The 20,006-nt window shown below is 39.6% G+C and overlaps 1 protein-coding gene across 2 annotated transcripts in view; it reads left to right on the forward strand.

Moving 5' to 3' along the window:
- LARGE1 (LARGE xylosyl- and glucuronyltransferase 1) overlaps positions 1 to 20,006 on the forward strand; it is a 356,507-nt gene that overhangs the window by 289,903 nt on the left and 46,598 nt on the right. For both annotated transcript variants that reach the window (XM_088141083.1, XM_088141084.1), the window contains exons 8-9: positions 2,419 to 2,531; positions 6,939 to 7,064. In XM_088141083.1, coding sequence (XP_087997209.1) covers positions 2,419 to 2,531; positions 6,939 to 7,064 — 239 coding nt within the window. The remainder of the gene's footprint in view (positions 1 to 2,418; positions 2,532 to 6,938; positions 7,065 to 20,006) is intronic.

The following is a 20,006-nucleotide window of genomic DNA, read 5'->3' on the forward strand; positions in this document are numbered from 1 at the left end:
GAGAGGCTGCATCTTCTGCACTCGCCAGTCCTGGGGCGATCTGAGAGGGGTTGGGCGCAGCTCTTGGGTGTCCAGGGGGGTGTTTCGCAGTGTGCTGTGGGCTCCACACCTCCCTCTATGGCCATCTGGAGCAGCAGCCCTGGGTTGCAGCGGCTGCCAAAAAAGAAATGCTCTCCCAGCCACCGGCGCTTTGCTCTGACCCATTGAGTGCCGGACCATGCGGGCGATGTTACTAAAGACTGCAAACAGAGGAGGCATACCCTAATAATAAATTCCTGTACCCCCCAATCCACTCGGACCACCAGGGATTTTTAGCCCCTACTGGTCCACCAGAGATCTTACCTGCCTGCCTGCCTGTTGCAGACAGGTAAGCAGGAAGGGAGGGAATAAGTACCAGTATGGTCATGAACAGATTAAAATTACCACACCCTACACACAGCTAACAAACACTAATGGTGTACACACACTACACACAGCCAGGCTACAGCATACAAAAGAGGGGCTTTTTCTTTCATATTACGCATTTACCTTATAAGTGGTATAAATGTTAATAAACAAAAAGTTCAGAGCTCCCTTTATTTGGCTTCCAAGTCATTTATTTTAAATTTAAGTTTTTTTACTCAAACTTCCTTCTTAAAATTAAGGTGCGTGTTATACGCCTGTGCGTGTTATATGCCAATAAATAGGGTATTTTTCTGTCAGCAACAGGAGTTCTCAGTTCTCAGAAGCAAAAGATAACTTTCTTCCTAATTTGATTGTTGGGGAAGGGCTGTTCTTTCTGAACATTTCTGCCATACTTATTAAGAGTTTAAAACCTCAGCCAAAGTCATCTAGGTATACTTAGCCAGTAGATATTAGTGCTGTACAGCACTAGCATTCAGAGGGGCATTTCATGAAGTCACCAAAGTGCTTCTTCAAACTCACTACTCAAAGCATCATAGTGATGATTCAGAATAAGGTCTTCAGGGGTTTCCCATATCTTCTGCATATGCTCAGCAGCAAACCCAATATAAACATGGATATATTATTGGTGAATACATCCTGTTATGTCAGTCTTGTAAGACTTTACCTTTAAAATTTCAGTGAAGACATGTTTGTATTAAATTCCTTTGATCTACTAATCTTTGATGATTAATCAGCCATGTATAGAATAGGTAGTCCAGATGGAGAGAAAAGTGACTATAACAAGCATTGTACTCATGATAATGAATACTGTATTCAATATAATTAATTTACATATAGATTTCTGTATTACCATTAAAACCTTATCCAATATAACTTACTCTGGTGTTTATATTGGTCCCTTTATTCACTTTATATAGGGACATAGGAAAAATACATCTTTCTCAAAAGCTTTGTCCAACATAAATAAAAGGAAAGACAGATAAAATGGGCTTCTTAACACCTGCTTCTCTCTATGGCAAATTGCAGCCTCTTTTACACATTTTTTTATAAATCAGAAGTATAGCAGGATCCCAAGCAAGTGTCACTTAGGCCACAAACTATGGTTAAACAAGCCACAATTTAGCATGATCTATGCCACATCATTCCCACTTTAAAACAAGCAACCAAAGTCTGGAAAACTTACTTGGAGGTTTTTTTGGCTTTCAAGAGTTTAAGTGTGGAGATGAGAGCAATTTACATATTGCTACTCTTTTAAAAAAAACACAACACAAAATAGGACTGAAAACTTGGCAATGTTACCGTATCACTGAAAGGCCTCTTGCAGCCCTCTGGAAGGCCAGAAGGTAAGTTTGACCCCTGTTCCCTCTAACTTTGCCCATGCCACCATGAATCAGGATTTACAAACCACAGGGATCTGGTTCACTTAGCATGCTAATTCAGAACAAAAGCAGAACCCCACCCTGACTAAACAAGGATTTTGGTGCAGGTTCTTGATGGAATGGCTAAACTGTTTTTTTTTTTTTTCCTTCTGATAATGCTGGGTGTTTCAAGATGAGCCTTCCATTTGTAAACTGCCTGCATTTTTCTCCTATTTCTTTTTTTAACCAGGAAAAGATCAATTAAGTGGAAGAGATCGACTTCCTCCACAATGCCATTTGATTGCTAGTGCTTGGAACTCTCCATCTGAAAGCACCCTATTTGCTTTCTGTCACACACATACTTCTGCCATTTAAAACCCTCAGACACACACATAATTGCAAACTATTTGTTTTATTTGACAGATAGATTGGCACAAAGGGATCCAATTATTTATTAAGGAATGCATATAATTTGTGAGGTTTCTTAGGCTAACTTTTTCCCCCCTTGTCCTCAGCATGATGAAACTGCTCATAGTTTACAGTTAATAAAGCTTTTGTTTTAATCCTGATACAACCATGCTGAAGCATGAAGGCCTTGCTTTTTGCCATTTTCACTGCAGCTCGCCTTTTTCTTTGCATTGCTTATTGATTCCAGGGGTTATTCTGTTACTTCTGGATAAATTGCGCAAGATGAAATGGGAGCAGATGTGGAGACTCACAGCTGAAAGAGAGCTAATGAGCATGCTCTCCACCTCATTGGCTGACCAGGTGAGTGTGTAATGCCCAGGTAGTGACATCAAGATTGCTCCTAAAAGTAGGGAATGGAAGGAGAGACATACCATTTACATTACACAACTTTCCCAGTCAATGTTGATGTTTCACTGCAGGGATTTTCCTAAAAATGGATGCATGCAGGTATGAGAACAACAAACCCAACTTTCCCAAAATAATCAGAGTGCTGATAAAGGTTAAATAAGCAAACTAGGTTTATTGTTTGAACTAAGGGTGAAGTATTGGAAGTAGCTTTCAAGAAGCATGCTTTTGTCAAATTGTAGGTATTAAGGGTGAAACCTTTTTAGGATAAGAATTTTACATGTTAAGAATGATTTAACTGTTTAAATTATTTGTATGCTATTTTCTCTGTTGGTCACTGTGCTATTGAAACAACTCATGAACAAAATAATTTTGAATCAGTCAGATAAAATTGTGGTCAATCTTTATTTGAAAGGTAAGGTGGACAAGATTAGAGAAGTCTTTGGCTTGATCTAGCTTTTTTTCTTTTTTAAACCTATTTTCCGCTCCCCTTCAGGAGCCCCCCTTCTTTGAAACAAAAAGCTACAGACTTTGAAGAAGCTTTAAAATACCATTTCCTTCTATATTATTTTTGTTGTTCTCAGTTCATGATTTTGTCTGATTCCAGCTTTCACAATCACCATTCTCTCTTCCATCCTCTACCTCACAGACATTAAGGATATTATCCTCAGAGCACACCTAGGAGTTAGAGAAAATTCCACTTTTTCAGAAGGGACATAGACGTGGAGCAATTAATGTTCTGATACAAAATCTACCAAAATGTGTTTCAAAACTCCTGCTAAGTTTAGCTGCTATTCCAGAATGATTTCTTTCTGAACAGTCTGTGGAAGGCCACTGTGACTACTCTGGAGTTTCATATGTACAGCTTTAGTTTGGCTTTCAATGTTTGGCTTTTTTTTATTTTATGTATTTTTATTTTACCTGAAAAGATGATGCTACAACTTCTGAAACAAATTTACATTCACCTTTCCCATTTGTGAACAGTATCAAGTCTAATTGACTGATATCTTCCAAAGTATCAGACATCAGAACTAAATGTCACTAAAATCTCCCCTGTTTTATTGAATATGGCAACAATATGAGTTTTCTTGTCAGAGCCTCCCAGGCCCAAAAATGATGGGCCTGATGCAACTTGCAAAGGCTCTCTGGGCCATAGCCTCAAGTAGAAGCCATGAATCAAAGAGAACCAAAGATTGTGAAACTGCTCCTTCAGTGGGACTGCAGCTCCATCCAGAGCCAAATTATGAGTTCACAATGAGCCAGATGATTTCTGAATAGACTGCAATTCCATCTTAATAAGATTCAGATTGATCTACTTTTGTCCCATCCAGTCCCCAGCTTCCAACACTGGTTAAGAACATCCACTGCACCTTCTGCTCAGCTAAGTGGAAATATACAGGTGGGTATCATCAGTATATTGGTGATATCTTGCCCTGAACTGATGACCTCTTCCAAAAGTTTAATGTAACTATTAAATAGCATGAGTGAGAGAACCAAGCCCTGTGGCACCCACATCAGGGGCAGTCAAAGTCTAGATCGGTTGTCACCAAGTAGAACTATCCACATAGGAATGAGTGAAACCATTACAAAACGGTCCCAGCCCTCACCGATAATCCAGAAGGATGCCATGATTGATTATTTCCTAACTGCTCAGTGTTTAAAGGACCTAGGAAAGCAGTAGTCCTTCCACTCATGTCCCAGCAAAAGTCATCCACAGAGTGACCAGTTTCCATCGCACAACCAGGTCTAAAGCCCAGCTGAAAAGTTTCAAGATAATCTGCTTTATCCAGAGCCTCTGTAAGTGATTCCATAATCATCTCCCAAATCTTTCCCAAACAGGGAAGGCTAGAGACTGGACAATAGTTGTCCAATATTACCGGATAAAGAAATGGCTTCTTCTAGATTTCCTTTCTCTTTCTAGGGAAAAAGAATGTGAGCAGTGATATATGTAGGCACTGTTTCATTACTTCTACAATATAATGGGTTAGGATCAATCATACTTTCCTACCTAGTGCTCTACATATAATGCTAAATGATAGGTTGGTGAGGAGGTAGGCAGACAGACAAAAAGATAATGCTTTTCCAATAAATGCTGAGATCCTTTTAAGAAAGTTTCAAGTGAGGCAGCCTTGGTTTAAATATGAGTGTTATATATGGAATTCAATTTAACTGTCTGGTGAGAAAAGGTATAATCTCATAATCAATACCCATTCTGAACTGAGGGCAGGAGTGATTGAAGCATTTTGGATTAAGTATTAGCCATGACAATATATAATCACACATTGCATTTCCAGGATGATACACAGCTAAGTATCTGTAGATGTTTTATCTGACCAAATTTTGTTTTTACCTTTAAAAGTGTGACTTTTCTGCAGTGTTCTCTGGATTTGCCTTCCTATTCATCATCATCATCATCATCATCAATAAAACAAGTGATAAAGATCCAGAATTTCTATCATTTCTTTCAAATTTATCACCTTTCTTCTCACTCTGAGTTAAAGAGATACCCCTGGTAGTATATTGGATTACTGTTAGATGTTATGCACAAAGCTACATTTCACAATAGCTCAGAAGCTTCAGCTAGTTCAGAACTCTGCTGCTTTGATCCTAAGCAATGCGTAAAATAGGGTCATTATATTCCTTCAGTATAATTCTGAAAGAATGGCATTGGTTTCAGGTTTCTTTTTAAGCCTAACTCAAAGGGTTGGTGATCACTTTTAAAGGTCCACTTGAGGCACAAATGACCCAGCTCAATGATCATATTTTTGACACATTATGCAAACATCTAGCTGTCTTGAGAAGTCTATAATGCTGGGAAAAGTGGGAAAGAAAGAGGTGTATATGTAGAGGAATACAGAGATGGCCCTGAAGAAATGTGAACTTAGCCCAAGAAAGTAGTGTTTTCCTCAAGAAAACTCAAGATTGGCCAGTTTTGATTGTGTTTGGTATAAAAAGGAGGGAAAAGGAAGCTCTCTCAGATTTTCTCTTATTATAGCCTATATCAATAAAATTCTAGTATTTCTAGTGTTTGTGGCGTCTGTTTTCCAACCTGGTCTACTTCAAAGGACTGACAGACTCAATTACAATGGTGACAGGTATACCATTGGAAGACTTGAAGGATCCAGGATAGGGACAGATCATGCTGGAGAAAATCTATGTGGTTGCTAAGAGTCAACACAAACTTGATGGCATGTAATTAGTCAAACAATGTAGAAACCCAGTGTCTAAAGAAATAATATTCCTAACATGAATTAATAATCAGAGATACCCTTATCCACATTCTTTTGTTAGAAGTATATTATTAAACTTTAAAAACAAGTATTTTCTCTGTGGTAGCATTGCAACATTGGAATGCTCTCTCTAGGGAAATAAGGTAGGGATTAGGATATATCCTTTTATCTCCAAATTAAAATCCAAATTAAAATCCAAATATCTGTTTGCCTTTAAAAAAAATTAATATCCTAAAGCTCTTCTTGTTTTTAAGTTGTTAATTCAATTAAGTCTAGATTAATTTTTAATTATGGTTTGTTAGTTGGTCCTTAGTTTACAATTTGATGCTTATTTAAAATGTTGCTACAATATGTTGTTTTTTTATCTTTGATTATGAAGATACAGTGTTCAAATTTGATGGTGACATTCTGTACATGGGCATATTTTAACAACAGTGACAAGGAAAGGAGTGTGCTGTGTTGTTTTATAGTTACAGGTAGACCTTTACTTACAACAATAGGGATCGGAAAATTCATCGTTAAGCAGTGCAGTTGTTAAGTGAGGCATTGTATGACTGCACCCAATTTTACAACCTTTTTTGCCATGGTCGTTAAGCGAGACATCACATGACCATGACTTGCGACATTCCCTGCTGGCTTCCTCATTGACTTTGCTTGTTGGAAGTAGTCTGGGAAGGTCACAAATGGTGATCACATGACCACCGGACACTTCAACTATCGTAAATGCACAATAGTTGCCAAGCACCCAAATCATGATCACATGCTCACAGGGATGTTGCGACAGTTGTAAGTGCAAGGACTGGTCTTAAGTCGTTTTTTTCAGCGCTTTCATAACTTGGAACAGTCGCTAAACGAATGGTCATAAGTGAAGACTACCTGTACAGTCTTTCTTGAGAACCCAATTGTCAAAAGTGAAGCAGCAACAAAGCTCCAGGTTACACTCACAAATACAGGGTCTGACTGACAATACTTTCTTTCAAAGCTAAAACCCTGAACCTTGACTTTCAGCTCTTATACTTAGGCAGTGTTTTATCCATATTTTTATTATAATACTAAAGGGCTAAAGGCAGTTTGCAATATGAAATTGCTTTTCTGCAAGGTGAAAATGTTGTTTGTCTTTTTGTCTTTCTAGGATATTTTCAATGCAGTCATCAAACAGAATCCCTTTCTTGTCTATCAGCTTCCCTGTTTCTGGAATGTGCAATTGTCAGACCATACCCGCTCTGAACAATGTTACCGGGATGTTTCTGACCTTAAAGTAAGTTTCAGTTAATTGACTGACTAGTAATAGGAGCTCTGCATATGAATAGAAAGAACAAAATAATATAATGTAATGCAGTATACAATATATACAGTATTATGCATGATCTATCTGAATCTGGTTTGTTTCAGTTTTGCATAAACTTATTCTTAAGTGCTTCCTGTCAAATTTCCTCAACATTAAAATTAAAATATACTATTTTGATAAATACTTTAGTTTACACAATTTTGTATGCAAGTTTCTCTACCATAGGCAGTTTTACATTCAGCTTCCTCTAATATATGCCTTTTGTATGCAGTCATCTTTAATATATGCCTTTTAATACAATAATTGCATTACAGAATGCATTATTTTAGCATTATAGGAACAAACATGGAAGTGAGCATTTGTATTTGTGTATTAGGGGACTATAAAAGCATGGGCAATGCATTTTAGAATGATATATGAGTGAGTCAGATGTAATTACCCAGACTTTCTTCCCTCTCTTTCATATACTCATGGCATAAAACCTAGAGATGTCTTCAGCACCAGAAAAGAAAAATGCTTATTTAAACTATTTCAAACTAGAAGCATCTGCAGAATCCAATGCTCTCATTGAAGTGACAAAAGCAGCATCACGCCATTGCAATGTGAGCTTCACCCATTTTTTATATGCGTGCAATGCTACAACGCACATACAAAAGGGCCGACTTTGCACTGGGATATCATGGCATGGCTTTTGTTATTTACCGCCATTCCCATGCAAACCTCTATCAAAGCAATCCTTCGTTTCATTTGTGAATAAAATGGAACCAAAAGAAAGTATCAACTCTTTGACACATTTATAGATTCAGTTTTATGCCTATTAGCATAAGTTGTTTGCATGTTTACTCAAAGTAGCACCGTGTTTAGTGAGAGTTGCTTCTAGGTAAGTAAGCAATGCAAAGGTTTGCTGTTCTGGTCCCTTAAAAAGTGGCTGGACATGGGGGATTAAATGTAATTATTGTTGTCTTGTTACCACCTTGGGTGCTAGGTGGATTTAGAGCACTTCTTCCTTTGGAGAATGGTTTAAAAGATTAAATAAAACATATTTGGCAGAAATGATCACATTCTTTATGTTAGATCACTGACTCTTTTTCAAACACTGGTATTACTATTGCTCCCATCAGTAAGGATATTGCATGCAGCAGGATTTTCCAGACATGGAAAAATATTTTCCACTTAAAAACCATAGATAAATTTTGGAATTTTTACCAGATAAAATACTGTTATGCTTAGACATCTACACATACATGCACACACATTAGTATAGGATGCTGCTATGCTAAACAGACAAAACAGTGGGATCTGGCTAGGAATGTAAACATGTTCTGCTGTTAAATCTCACATTTCTGCTCCTACTAGACCTCTCAGTGGAACAATTACTATAATCAAGACAACTCTGAATGGATATCATCTCCAAAAAAATTGGGGCAAGAAAAGTATTGGGAGATGGTGCATTTATTTTATGATGCTTACAAGCTGACTGAGGAATATTCAGGCATCTTTTAAAAAATGTAAACAGTGTGGGTCTCCTTCAGCAATGCTTTCTGGACTCCCCAATTCATCCCACAAAGTTGCAGGGTATTTGGGCAGTCAAGGAAGTGTTGCTGTTGAACAAAAGTCTTGTACCAGTAGCAAAAATAACCCTTGTAAAATCGTAAATTAAATGCAACTCCCTAAACCTGTCTGAGAGCCAGATCCTAATACAAACTCACTAAAGCAATAAAGGAGAGGGGAATTTTACAGAGGTGCACATTCCTCATATTTGTTATATAAAATAAGAAGAGAGTAATTTCCTTCTCTTTATATACTTTGATGGGGGGATGGAGGGGAGGAAGAGATCAAGCTCTTCCAAGTTTGTATGATGAGCTAATGGGATAACTGTGCAAATTGCTTTATATCTCCAGCCTAGTATCAGTGCAGAGAATGATAAAACAAAATAAATCCCTGTTCTATAATTATGCCTAGCAACACCAGGTGTCTCACAGAAATCAAGTTCAGATCTATTTCTGAAACAGAACTGCTGCTTAAAGTGGTTGCTTCATGAGCCAGGGCTCTGTGGATCACTCTAAGCTGAACTGATGATTTCATCCAAGAATAATTTCACTTGTGGATCTGCCCTACTTGCATTAAGAAATGCATACCTATTAGTTTAATAGGCACAATCACTGGTGCATATGTGTGGTCCATAAGGGAGAAAAGTATGGTTGACGTATTTAGCACAAGCTCAATTTTTAAAACAAAAATGTGAAAATTAAGCAGTTTCAATGACATTTAAAATAAATGGCACAATATAGTGTATTTGGCACATTCATACTGATTCCGGCTGGAGTGAAGAATAATGTAGCAGAAGCCTCCAGGGGGTAGAAAAGGAAAAGATGAATTGTACATGTTGGCATTAGAGGATTAGGAAGGATTGTGTGGGAAGAAGGAATCATAGAAGATTTTAAATTCCAGACTAAGCTGGACTAGATCTTAGCATTCCTTAAATCAAACGAAACCAAATTATTCCTATCAAGCAGAAAAGGCACCAGTTTAATTCCATCTAGTCCCAAAATCACTGGGATTTGGGGATTTGTCAACATGACTAATGTATTCTATTTTAAACTTAGGTGTCCTCGTAAATGGCTGTTGTGTATATATTTCTCTGCTGCTTTGCTCACAACTCTGGGTAATGGATGCCTTTGCGTAAGTCAAAGGTGGGCAACTTGAGACCCTAGAGTGACAATTAGCCCTCCATCTGGGGGCGGGAGCTTACTCCCATAGACTTCAGTGAGCATAATCACCAAACATCACCGTTTCCTGTCTTTTTGATGCAGGAACAACAAGCCCTATTGTATAGGCCCTTAAAATAATAAAATAAATTAAAATAGCAAGCATAACTAATTAAGGGGGAAAAAATCCCAAATTCCTCACCCCAAATAAGAAGAGAAACTGTCCACATGCATTCCAGAGCCTCACCCATTTCACATCTTGGTTTCACCCTTGCATGGAATGACCTTATATAAGAACAAATCAAACACACAATGTTTGGTTTTTAAGGCTCAAGAGTTGTTTTGAGTCCCCAAACAGTAAACTGCGTCCTGAATATTTCATTCCAAATGCTGCCTTTGGACAGGATTTCATTACTTTGGGACAGTAGTTAGGGAAGAAAGTGATTTAAATGTTTATTAACTTTCTTTGATTAACCATCCAACTGAAATTAGTTAAGCAAAATGTCCCTTCACTTTTGGGGGGGAGAGGGGTTGCGGGGAGGAGTCCTTCCGACATTTACAAAATCTTTTGCCCTAATTCAGGAACGTTTTTCCTGATATGGCCATATGAAATTTAAGAAGACTTAGAGCTGATGACTGTTATCCTCTGAATCTGGGTTCAGGTAGCCAAATTCTCCTCTGTTTTCATCAGCCTCCTAGAGAAACAAGCAGACTTCCTTCCCCAGCAGCCACTGCTTCTCCCATCCCTCTAATTTCTGGCAAGGATTGCTTTTCTGTCCCTGCTGCCTTGGCTCCCTTATTCTGTGCTAGTCCTCTGGGTTTCCTGTTTACTTCAATGAGAGCCAGCTTATGTGGGACAAAGGCAGTGATTTTTCTCCACTTCCTCAGCCTCTTCTCAGACTTCGGCTTGTTTGGACTCAGTGTAGGGCTGCCACCAAAGTAGTGCTTCTGTGTGCCTACACCACTGTTTCTCCACCTTGGCAACTTCAAGATGTGTGGACTTCAACTCCCGGAGTTGAAGTCCACACATCTTGAAGTTGCCAAGGTGGAGAAACACTGGCCTACTCTCACTAATATTGCAGGATAAGCTGCTTCCTTGTCTTCCCAGCAGGTAAAAGATGCAATGCAGGGTCAAGACCAGCAGGTTTGCCCTTGCTCTGCCCAGCATTGGATGATAATTGGGTAGAGACGGGGTGAAAGCCCAAGCAGTGCTGACATCATCACATTATGGGCTGTTACTCACTTTCCTTTCCCCCTGTATAACAGAAGCCTTTTACTGTGCATTAGGGTGATCTGTGCAAGGGTTCTGTTGGCTTCAGAATGCTGATGAGACAATATTGATCGATTTCTCTGAGAAAAAAACCTTCAGTAAATAGGATTTCTCTGAGATGGCCAAGGTCTTGTTTCATCCAGGGGTTCCAGCCCTGTTTTGGGCTGGGTCCCACATATTGTGCTAACCCAGGATCTATTTAATTTAATGAATTACATTTTGCTCAGTTCATGCACTATACTAAGACAAAGCCAACCTGCCTTATTATGTCTCTACCTTGCCATTGTCTCTCTTTGCCTTTGTTTTGGCCATGGTTGCTGGACCTGGCTTCTCCTTTAAGCTATGGGTAGCCACAGAAAGAAACGTAGAGAGTATAGAGGATGGCCTTGAGGGACAGAGCGAAGATCTGTTACCAAGGCAATAATCAGATAAAAGTTGGCTTGAGCCCAGACCAAGAAAGTAGTCTACAAAAATGCCTCAGACAGCACCCCCACCCCACCCCCACCAATTCACATGAAGATAAAAGAGGGAAACACATTCAGACTTGCAAAGTTCTGTTACTGTAGCTGTTCTAATAAAAATTGCTTTAGGCCTACACCTTAGGTTTCATACTCTGGTCTACCTTATAGGGCTGACAAGAAACAACAGTAAGGATATGCAAACAGACTTTCCTCAAGCATCCCAAGACCACAGGACTTGAAGAACTTGCATTAACGGGATTATGGATCACAGATTTAATATACAAAGATCTATAAAGGATCTGCATAGGTGTTAGGGACAGGTTTGCATGTATGCTTTTAATTCCCTGAATTAGTCACTCCCATGCCTGTGCATTGAATTGAAGCCCTATTCTTAGTATGTGCATAGCATAGCTCTGTATAAATAGTGGCTCCCTTTTCAATCTGGGTGCCACCCAAATTAACAAGGCTTACTTAAATATTCAGTTAGAGCAGAGCGCTCTAACTAATCCATGACCCCTGATTCTCCTTTTCCGCAGCGCCTATGTGCATTCTGACCATGAATGCTGAAAACTGCAAGGTCAAGTTCCTGCAACTTTGAGGCAGAAAACATATTACAACTGTAATGTAAGTCTGAAAAGACATATAAAACAAATCCTCCAAAAACATCTCCTAAACCCTATGATTAACTAGAAAAATCTCAGCCTTGTCTACACCCACCACATCATTACTCCATCAACTCTGTATCTTGTTCTTCCCACAAATATTAATTGCAGCCTCAGCCACTAAATGTTGCCCAACCTTAGGTCAGAGACTGCATTCCAACTTAAAAAATAGAAAGTTTTTCCTCAGGTTGAAGAGTTTTGACCTCCAACAAATTGACAAAGTCCACACAGCAACTGAAATCCTATATAACAAGTTAATTAACTCTGATTTTCTGCAACAATGAATTGTGACCTCACTGAAGGAATCAGGCAAAGAATTTGCTGGTTGTCAAGGATACAACATAGATGTTTTGGGCACTGAAAATAATTGTAGAAAACTTCTGTTTTTTCGACAAAGAAAAAAAAGTTAAATAGAAGTTCATTTCAGCATTAGATTTTAATTATTAAAAATATTCCCCCTCCCCCAAATCTCTTCCTCAACAGCCCTTGTTCAGCTGTACCATCACGTTAAACATAATCTGTGCTGAACCAGCTGTTGCTTCTACAGTGAGCCAAATCAAATAACTTCTTGTGAAAAATATGGTTATATGTCACCACATCTTCCTTGGCTATATTTTCTGAAAGAGAATCACCCTTGAAACTTGTCTGTTAACATTTGCATTATTTCAGAGCTATAACCCAAAACAGTCCTTTCAAATTCATCACAGCTCTTTTTCATCTGTTGTATCTCTCACAAGTCCTATAAATAGGACTAGATGGAGTTTTGGTTGTGAATGCTTGTCTTGATCCTTGGCCTTCTTTGTTTTTGATACATAGCAATATTTGCCTGCATTTTCAAAAGCAAACTCACTTCCAGAAAGTTAGGGTGAGTGACTCTTCCTTCAATTATGCAGCTTACACTGGTTGGCATTTTCTTGACTATCCTAACAGGCCAATCACATTCTTCAAACAGAAGAGGACAACTCTAGATGCTCTCACACTAAAATGTAGGAGAAGACAGGTTTATCTCTTCCCAGTGAGATTGGAACCAAAATCTTCCTATGTACCATAATAGAGCTGGAACAGTTTGGAAAAAAGTATTTTCTCTGTATTAGAGGGAACTTCTTTCTTAAGAAGTCTGAAGCATAGGAGATTCTTCAGCTCAAGACTGAATGTTTCTTCCCCCACCCCCGGGGGGCGGCAGTGATATACAGTGCACTACCAAACATTGGTTTGCTGCTATATGAACAAGCTAATAAAAAAACTTTCATCAGTTAGACACATCAATTCTTTTTTTCCCCAAGATAGCATTCAGGGAGTTTTGAGTGTTAGTCTGGGCTCCAAAGGAAGTTTATTTGCATGTGCTTTGTGGAATCAGGGTGAAAGAGGACAACAACATTTTTTTTTACACAACCTGTAATTAAACTTTGGAATTCATTATCACAAGATGTGGTACTGGCTACCATCCTTGCTGCTGGGCAAGGTTGTCCATTGACACAGGATCAGGTATCACCAGCAAACAGATGATACTCCATTGTATATTTCCCCCCAGTAGACCAAATGTTGCTGCTCAAGTCTTGTCCCAGTGCCTGAGGCTGTGAGGGTCTGGATGGGGAGGAACAGGCTCAGGCTCATCTCTCAAGGTCAAGTGTCTCTAGGTAATGGACCTACTTGTCCTGGGAATTTTCATCTTTAATTCTGAATGGGGTTACATCCCCCAGACAGAACTAGTGTGCAGTTTGGGGGTCTTCCTGGACTCACAGCTCCTGCTTAAAAAGCAGATGGTATCAGTGGCCAGGAAGGCTTTTGCACAAATACATCTTGTGTACCAGTTGTGCAATTCTTGGATCAGTGGACCCTACTCATGTTCACTGATGCCTTAATCACCTCTTGTCTGGATTATTGCAATACATTCTACATAGTCCTTCCCTTGAAGATCACTCAGAAGCTTTGGCTGATCCAAAATGTAGCATGAACAATTATGGGCATGTCACAGCATGCCCATGTAACACCTCTGTTATGTGAGACACACTGGTTATCACTAAGCCTCCAGGAGCAATTGAAGGTGCTGGTTTTCACCTATAAAGCCCTTTGTGGCATTGTTGTTTAGTCGTTAAGTCGTGTCCGACTCTTCGTGACCCCATGAACCATATTGTGCCAGGCCTTCCTGTCCTTCACTGCCTCCCTGAGTTTGCTCAGTTTCATGCTCATTGCTTCAGTGATGCTATCTAACCATCTCATCCTCTGCCGTCCTCTTCTCCTTTTGCCTTCAATCTTTCCCAGCATCAGGGTCTTCTCCAAAGAGATCTCTCTTCGCATTAGGTGGCCAAAATATCTGAGCTTGAGCTTCATTATCGATCCTTCCAATGAGCAATCAGGGTTGATTTCCTTTAAGATTGACTGGTTTGACCTCCTAGCAGTCCAGGGAACTCTTAAGAGTCTTCTCCAGCACCACAGTTCAAAGGCATCAATTCTTCGGCGCTCGGCCTTTTTATGGTCCAGCTCTCACAGCCATACATTACTACTGGAAAAACCATAGCTTTGACTATGCGGATCTTTGTCGGCAAGGTGACGTCTCTGCTTTTTAATATGCTATCTAGGCTTGCCATAGCTTTCCTCCCAAGGAGCAAGCGTCTTTTAATTTCATGGCTGCAGTCTCCGTCTGCGGTGATCTTGGAGCCCAAATAAATGAAGTCTGTTACTGCTTCCATTTCTACCCCTTCTATTTGCCAGGAATTGATGGGTCCAGATGCCATGATCTTAGTTTTTTTAATGTTGAGTTTCAAGCCAGCTTTTGCACTCTCCTCTTTCACCCTCATCAAGAGGCTCTTTAGTTCTTCTTCACTTTCTGCCATTAGGGTGGTATCGTCCGCATATCTGAGGTTGTTGATGATTCTCCCTGCAATCTTAATTCCGGCTTGTGATTCTTCCAGCCTGGCATTTCTCATGATGTACTCTGCATATAGGTTAAATAAGCAGGGTGACAGTATACAGCCTTGTCGTACACCTTTCCCTATTTTGAACCAATCGGTTGTTCCATGACCGGTTCTAACTGTTGCTTCTTGGCCCGCATACAGATTTCTCAGGAGACAGGTAAGGTGGTCTGGTATTCCCATCTCTTTAAGAATTTGCCACAGTTTGTTGTGATCCACACAATCAAAGGCTTTTGCATAGTCAATGAAGCAGAAGTAGATATTTTTCTGGAACTCTCGTGCTTTCTCCATGATCCAGCGAATGTTGGCGATTTGATCTCTAGTTCCTCTGCCTCTTCGAAACCCAGCTTGTACATCCGGTAGTTCTCGGTTCATATATTGCTGAAGCCTAGCTTGTAGGATTTTGAGCATAACCTTGCTAGCATGTGAAATGAGTGCAATTGTGCGATAGTTTGAGCATTCTTTGGCGTTGCCCTTCTTTGGAATTGGAACGTAAACTGACCTTTTCCAATCCCGTGGCCACTGTTGCGTTTTCCAAACTTGCTGGCATATTGAGTGCAGCACTTTAACACCATCATCTTTTAGTATTTTAAATAACTCAGCTGGAATCCTGTCATCTCCACTAGCTTTGTTGTTAGCAATGCTTCCTAAGGCCCACTTGACTTCACTCTCTAGGATGTCTGGCTCAAGGTCAGTGATCACACCAGCGTGGACATCAGGGACATTAAGATCTTTCTTGTATAGTTCTTCTGTGTATTCTTGCCACCTCTTCTTAATCTCTTCTGCTTCTGTTAGGTCCCTGCCTTTTTTGTCCTTTATCATGCCCATCTTTGCACTAAACGTTCCTTTCATATCTCCAATTTTCTTGAAGAGATCTCTAGTCTTCCCCATTCTATTGTTTTCCTCAATTTCTTTGCATTGTTCATTTAAGAAGGCCTTCTTATCTCTCCTGGCTATTCTCTGGAAATCTGCATTCAGTTGCTTATATCTTTCCCTTTCACCCTTGCTTTTCGCATTCCTTCTTTCCACAGCTATTTGTAAAGCCTCATCAGACAGCCATTTTGCTTTCTTGCATTTCTTTTTCTTTGGGATGGTTTTAGTTGCTGCCTCCTGTACAATGTTACGGACCTCCGTCCATAGTTCTTCAGGCACTCTGTCTACCAAATCTAATCCTCTAAATCTATTCATCACCTTCACTGTGTACTCACAAGGAATATGATCTAAGTCATACCTGAGTGGTCTAGTGGTTTTCCCTACATTCTTCAATTTAAGCCTAAATTTTGCAGTAAGAAGCTCATGATCTGAGCCACAGTCAGCTCCTGGTCTTGTTTTTGCTGTCTGTATAGAGCTTCTCCATCTTTGGCTGCAAAGTATATAATCAATCTGGTTTCGGTATTGACCATCTGGTGATGTCCATGTGTAGAGTCGTCTCTTGTGTTGTTGGAAAAGAGTGTTTGCTATGACTAGCTTGTTCTCTTGACAGAACTCTATTAGCCTTTGCCCTGCTTCATTTTGTACTCCAAGGCCAAATTTGCCTGTTATTCCGATTACTCCTTGACTTCCTACTTTAGCATTCCAATCCCCTATGATGAAAAGGACATCTTTTTGGTGCTAGTTCTAGAAGGTGTTGTAGGTCTTCATAGAAGCGGTCAACTTCAGCTTCTTCAGCATCAGTGGTTGGGGCATAGACTTGGATGACTGTGATATTGAATGGTTTGCCTTGGATACGCACTGAGATCATTCTGTCGTTTTTGAGGTTGTACCCCATTACTGCCTTTCCCACTCTCTTATTCACTATGAGTGCAACTCCATTTCTTCTAAGGGTTTCTTGCCCACAGTAGTAGATATAATGGTCACCCGAATTAAATTCACCCATTCCCGTCCATTTCAGTTCGCTGATTCCCAAGATGTCGACGTTCAATCTTGTCATCTCATGTTTGACCACATCCAGCTTGCCTTGGTTCATAGATCTTACATTCCAGGTACCTATACAATATTGTTCTTTACAGCATCGGACCTTCTTTTCGCTTCCAGATACATCCACAGCTGAACGTCCTTTCGGCTTTGGCCCAGCCGCTTCACTCTTTCTGGAGCTACTTGGAAATGCCCTCCGCTCTTCCCCAGTAGCATATTGGACACCTTCCGACCTGAGGGGCTCATCTTCCGGCATCATATCTTTTAGCCTTTTAACATTGTCCATGGGGTTTTCTTGGCAAGGATACTGGAGTGGGTTGCCATTTCCTTCTCCAGTGGACCACATTTTGTCAGAACTCTCTGTCATGACCTGTCTGTCTTGGGTGGCCCTGCACGGTATAGCTCATGGCTTCACTGAGTTACGCAAGCCCCTTCGCCACGACAAGGCAGTGATCCATGAAGGGGCCTTTGTGGCATAGGGCCTGTTAATTGAGGGACCATCCTTCTACCATAGTATCTGTCCATCCCATTAGTATCTAACAGATATGACATGTTTTGGGTTCCTTCTACTAAACAATGTTACCTTATGGGACCCAGGAGGCATACCGTCTCATTCCCAGCACCTGCCCTCTGGAACAACATCCTCCTAGAGATCCAATCAGACCCAACACTGCTCTCTTTTAGACAAGCGTTAAAGACTTGGTTCTTTCCCCAGGTGTTGGGCTTGGTATGATATAAAGCCTGGAGTGGGGTGGTTTTGCTGTCATTGTGTCTGTTATCTCCCTGTTTGACCATTTTTTTCTTTTGGTGGTTTTGATTTTTGATTTGATTTTTAATTTGTATACCACTCAGAGTTGTTCTGAATGGTGGCCTACAAGTGTGATAAATAAGTAAATACATAGATCAATTCATTTATGTATTCTCTTCCTCCTCTGCATGGTTATTCTGTTGCATGGTATGAGTTATTCCATGCAACAAAAGATGTGGTAAGCAACAGAAATTATTGGATGGTCTTGTGATTACTACTTTAACTGTCTCAACACTGCTTTTTGTCTCTTCTTTCTTTCTCTCCTCTTTTTTCTCTTTCCATTCTTGAGCCAAATGCCCCTCTTAACCATCTTCATAAACACATGTGTGCTTTATTTACAGTTCAGGCAATACCACTATTCACAAGGAGGCAGGAGGAAAGACGTTATTCTATGTAAACATGCCATGAGAGAAAAAGAAAGGAACAGTAAATAGGACAACAACAGGGCAAAGTTCAGGGAATTTTCCAGAACCTCACAACCACCAAGGGATCACTTAAATTAAATAATATGGTACTAGCTGCTACAATTTGACCCTTCCCTGTGCATATAGGATTGCCTAGTCCAACAGATTCCCACTCTGATTAATAGCAAATCATAGTTTGCCAGTTTGCTTATATCCATTTGATATGGTTCCCAGGATAAGGAGTCACTTCATGTGAGATGGGCGGCTATATAAATGTGATATATAAATAAATAAATGGAGAGGATGAACCACAGGTTATTGGCTTTGATATACAGGTAATCCTCAACTTAGAACCACAATTGGGACCAGAACTTCTGTCGTTAAGGGATGCGGTTAAGTGAGTTGTACCTGATTTTATAACCTTTTTTGCCACAGTCATTAAGCAAATATTGTGGTCATTAAGCGAATCACATAGTTAAGTGAATCCAGCTTCCCCCATTGACTTTGCTTGTTGGAAACCCCCTGGGAAGGTCACAAATTGCAGTCACGTGGCCCCAGGACACTGCAACCGTCAGAAATACGTGCCAGTTGCCAAGTGCCCAAATTTTGATCATATGACCATGGGGATGCTGCAATGGTTGTAAATACGAGGACCAGTCATAAATTATTTTTTTTCAGCACCGTTGTAACTTTGAACAGTCATTAAACAAATGGTTGTAAGTCCTGTTGCATATCAGCAAGAATATTGTTTACCTCATGACATAAAGAGAGAATATGCAAACCTAAACTTGTTTATATAATGCAAGCTTACCTTTTCTTACTCCAGTATCAAATATCACATTTTTTCTTTACCAAAGCTCCAATACTTCCAATGTTAAGGAAGGTTTCTTTTCCCAGACCATTTCAGCTCTGCAGGACAAAACTGATGATCCTGACCTTAAAATATCTGTACTCCATTATGCCAAACCTCCATTACTTTCCTAGTTTTTGGAAACTTTGATCCATCAATTTGAAATGCAAATATGCTTCAGTTCCACAGTGTGGGTACAGCTAATTCTGTTTCACCATAATGGCATAGTTAAATTCCCCAAACTCCTAAAAGGGCTAATATTCTTTTGAGCATAACTCCTAAAGACTTGGAGTAGCATTAAATGGAAGTTTCTGTTCAAGAAAGGTCAGGTTGCTGATAGTTCAACATTCAAACACAGAAAAGATAAATATTCATGGAATTCTGTGTAAAGCATGTCAATAGGGAAAAAGATAGTCAGAAAGGCTGTAACGAAGATTAGGCCACTCTGATCATAGAAGTATTCAAAATCAGGGGTAACTACTTCCTCTAGAAGTTTTCCATTTATTTGTTTGTTTGTTTATTAAAAATTATTTTGCGGGTACAAGGGTGTTTAAGGGGATGGCATCAATCGTAGATGAGTTATATGGGGTTATGAGTTATGACGAATTATGATAAATTATGCAAGATTATGTATATGTCAACAGAGGAACTTTCCACCTGATCTCATCCTGGCTGGGGATTACAGTACTTAGACTTCAATGTATCTAACAGACCCAGGTTCGAGAAAGCTCTTCTGCTACAATCCAATTTATTACTGTAAATCTATTGTTGGTAAATGTGCCATACTTATATGTTAAATGGGAGACTTTCATTTATGATATTCATATGTTTTTAAACATTTCTGAAGCAGATTAAAAAAAATTCTCATATTCTCAGATATAGCCTAAGGGGAATAGATATTGTAAAATACCACTATTTCCCTA

The sequence above is a fragment of the Python bivittatus genome, unplaced genomic scaffold (assembly GCF_059951505.1).
Source record: "Python bivittatus isolate LINGU-HERP-01145 unplaced genomic scaffold, Pbiv_v1 ctg000330_np1212, whole genome shotgun sequence".
NCBI classification, from domain to species: Eukaryota; Metazoa; Chordata; class Lepidosauria; order Squamata; family Pythonidae; genus Python; species Python bivittatus.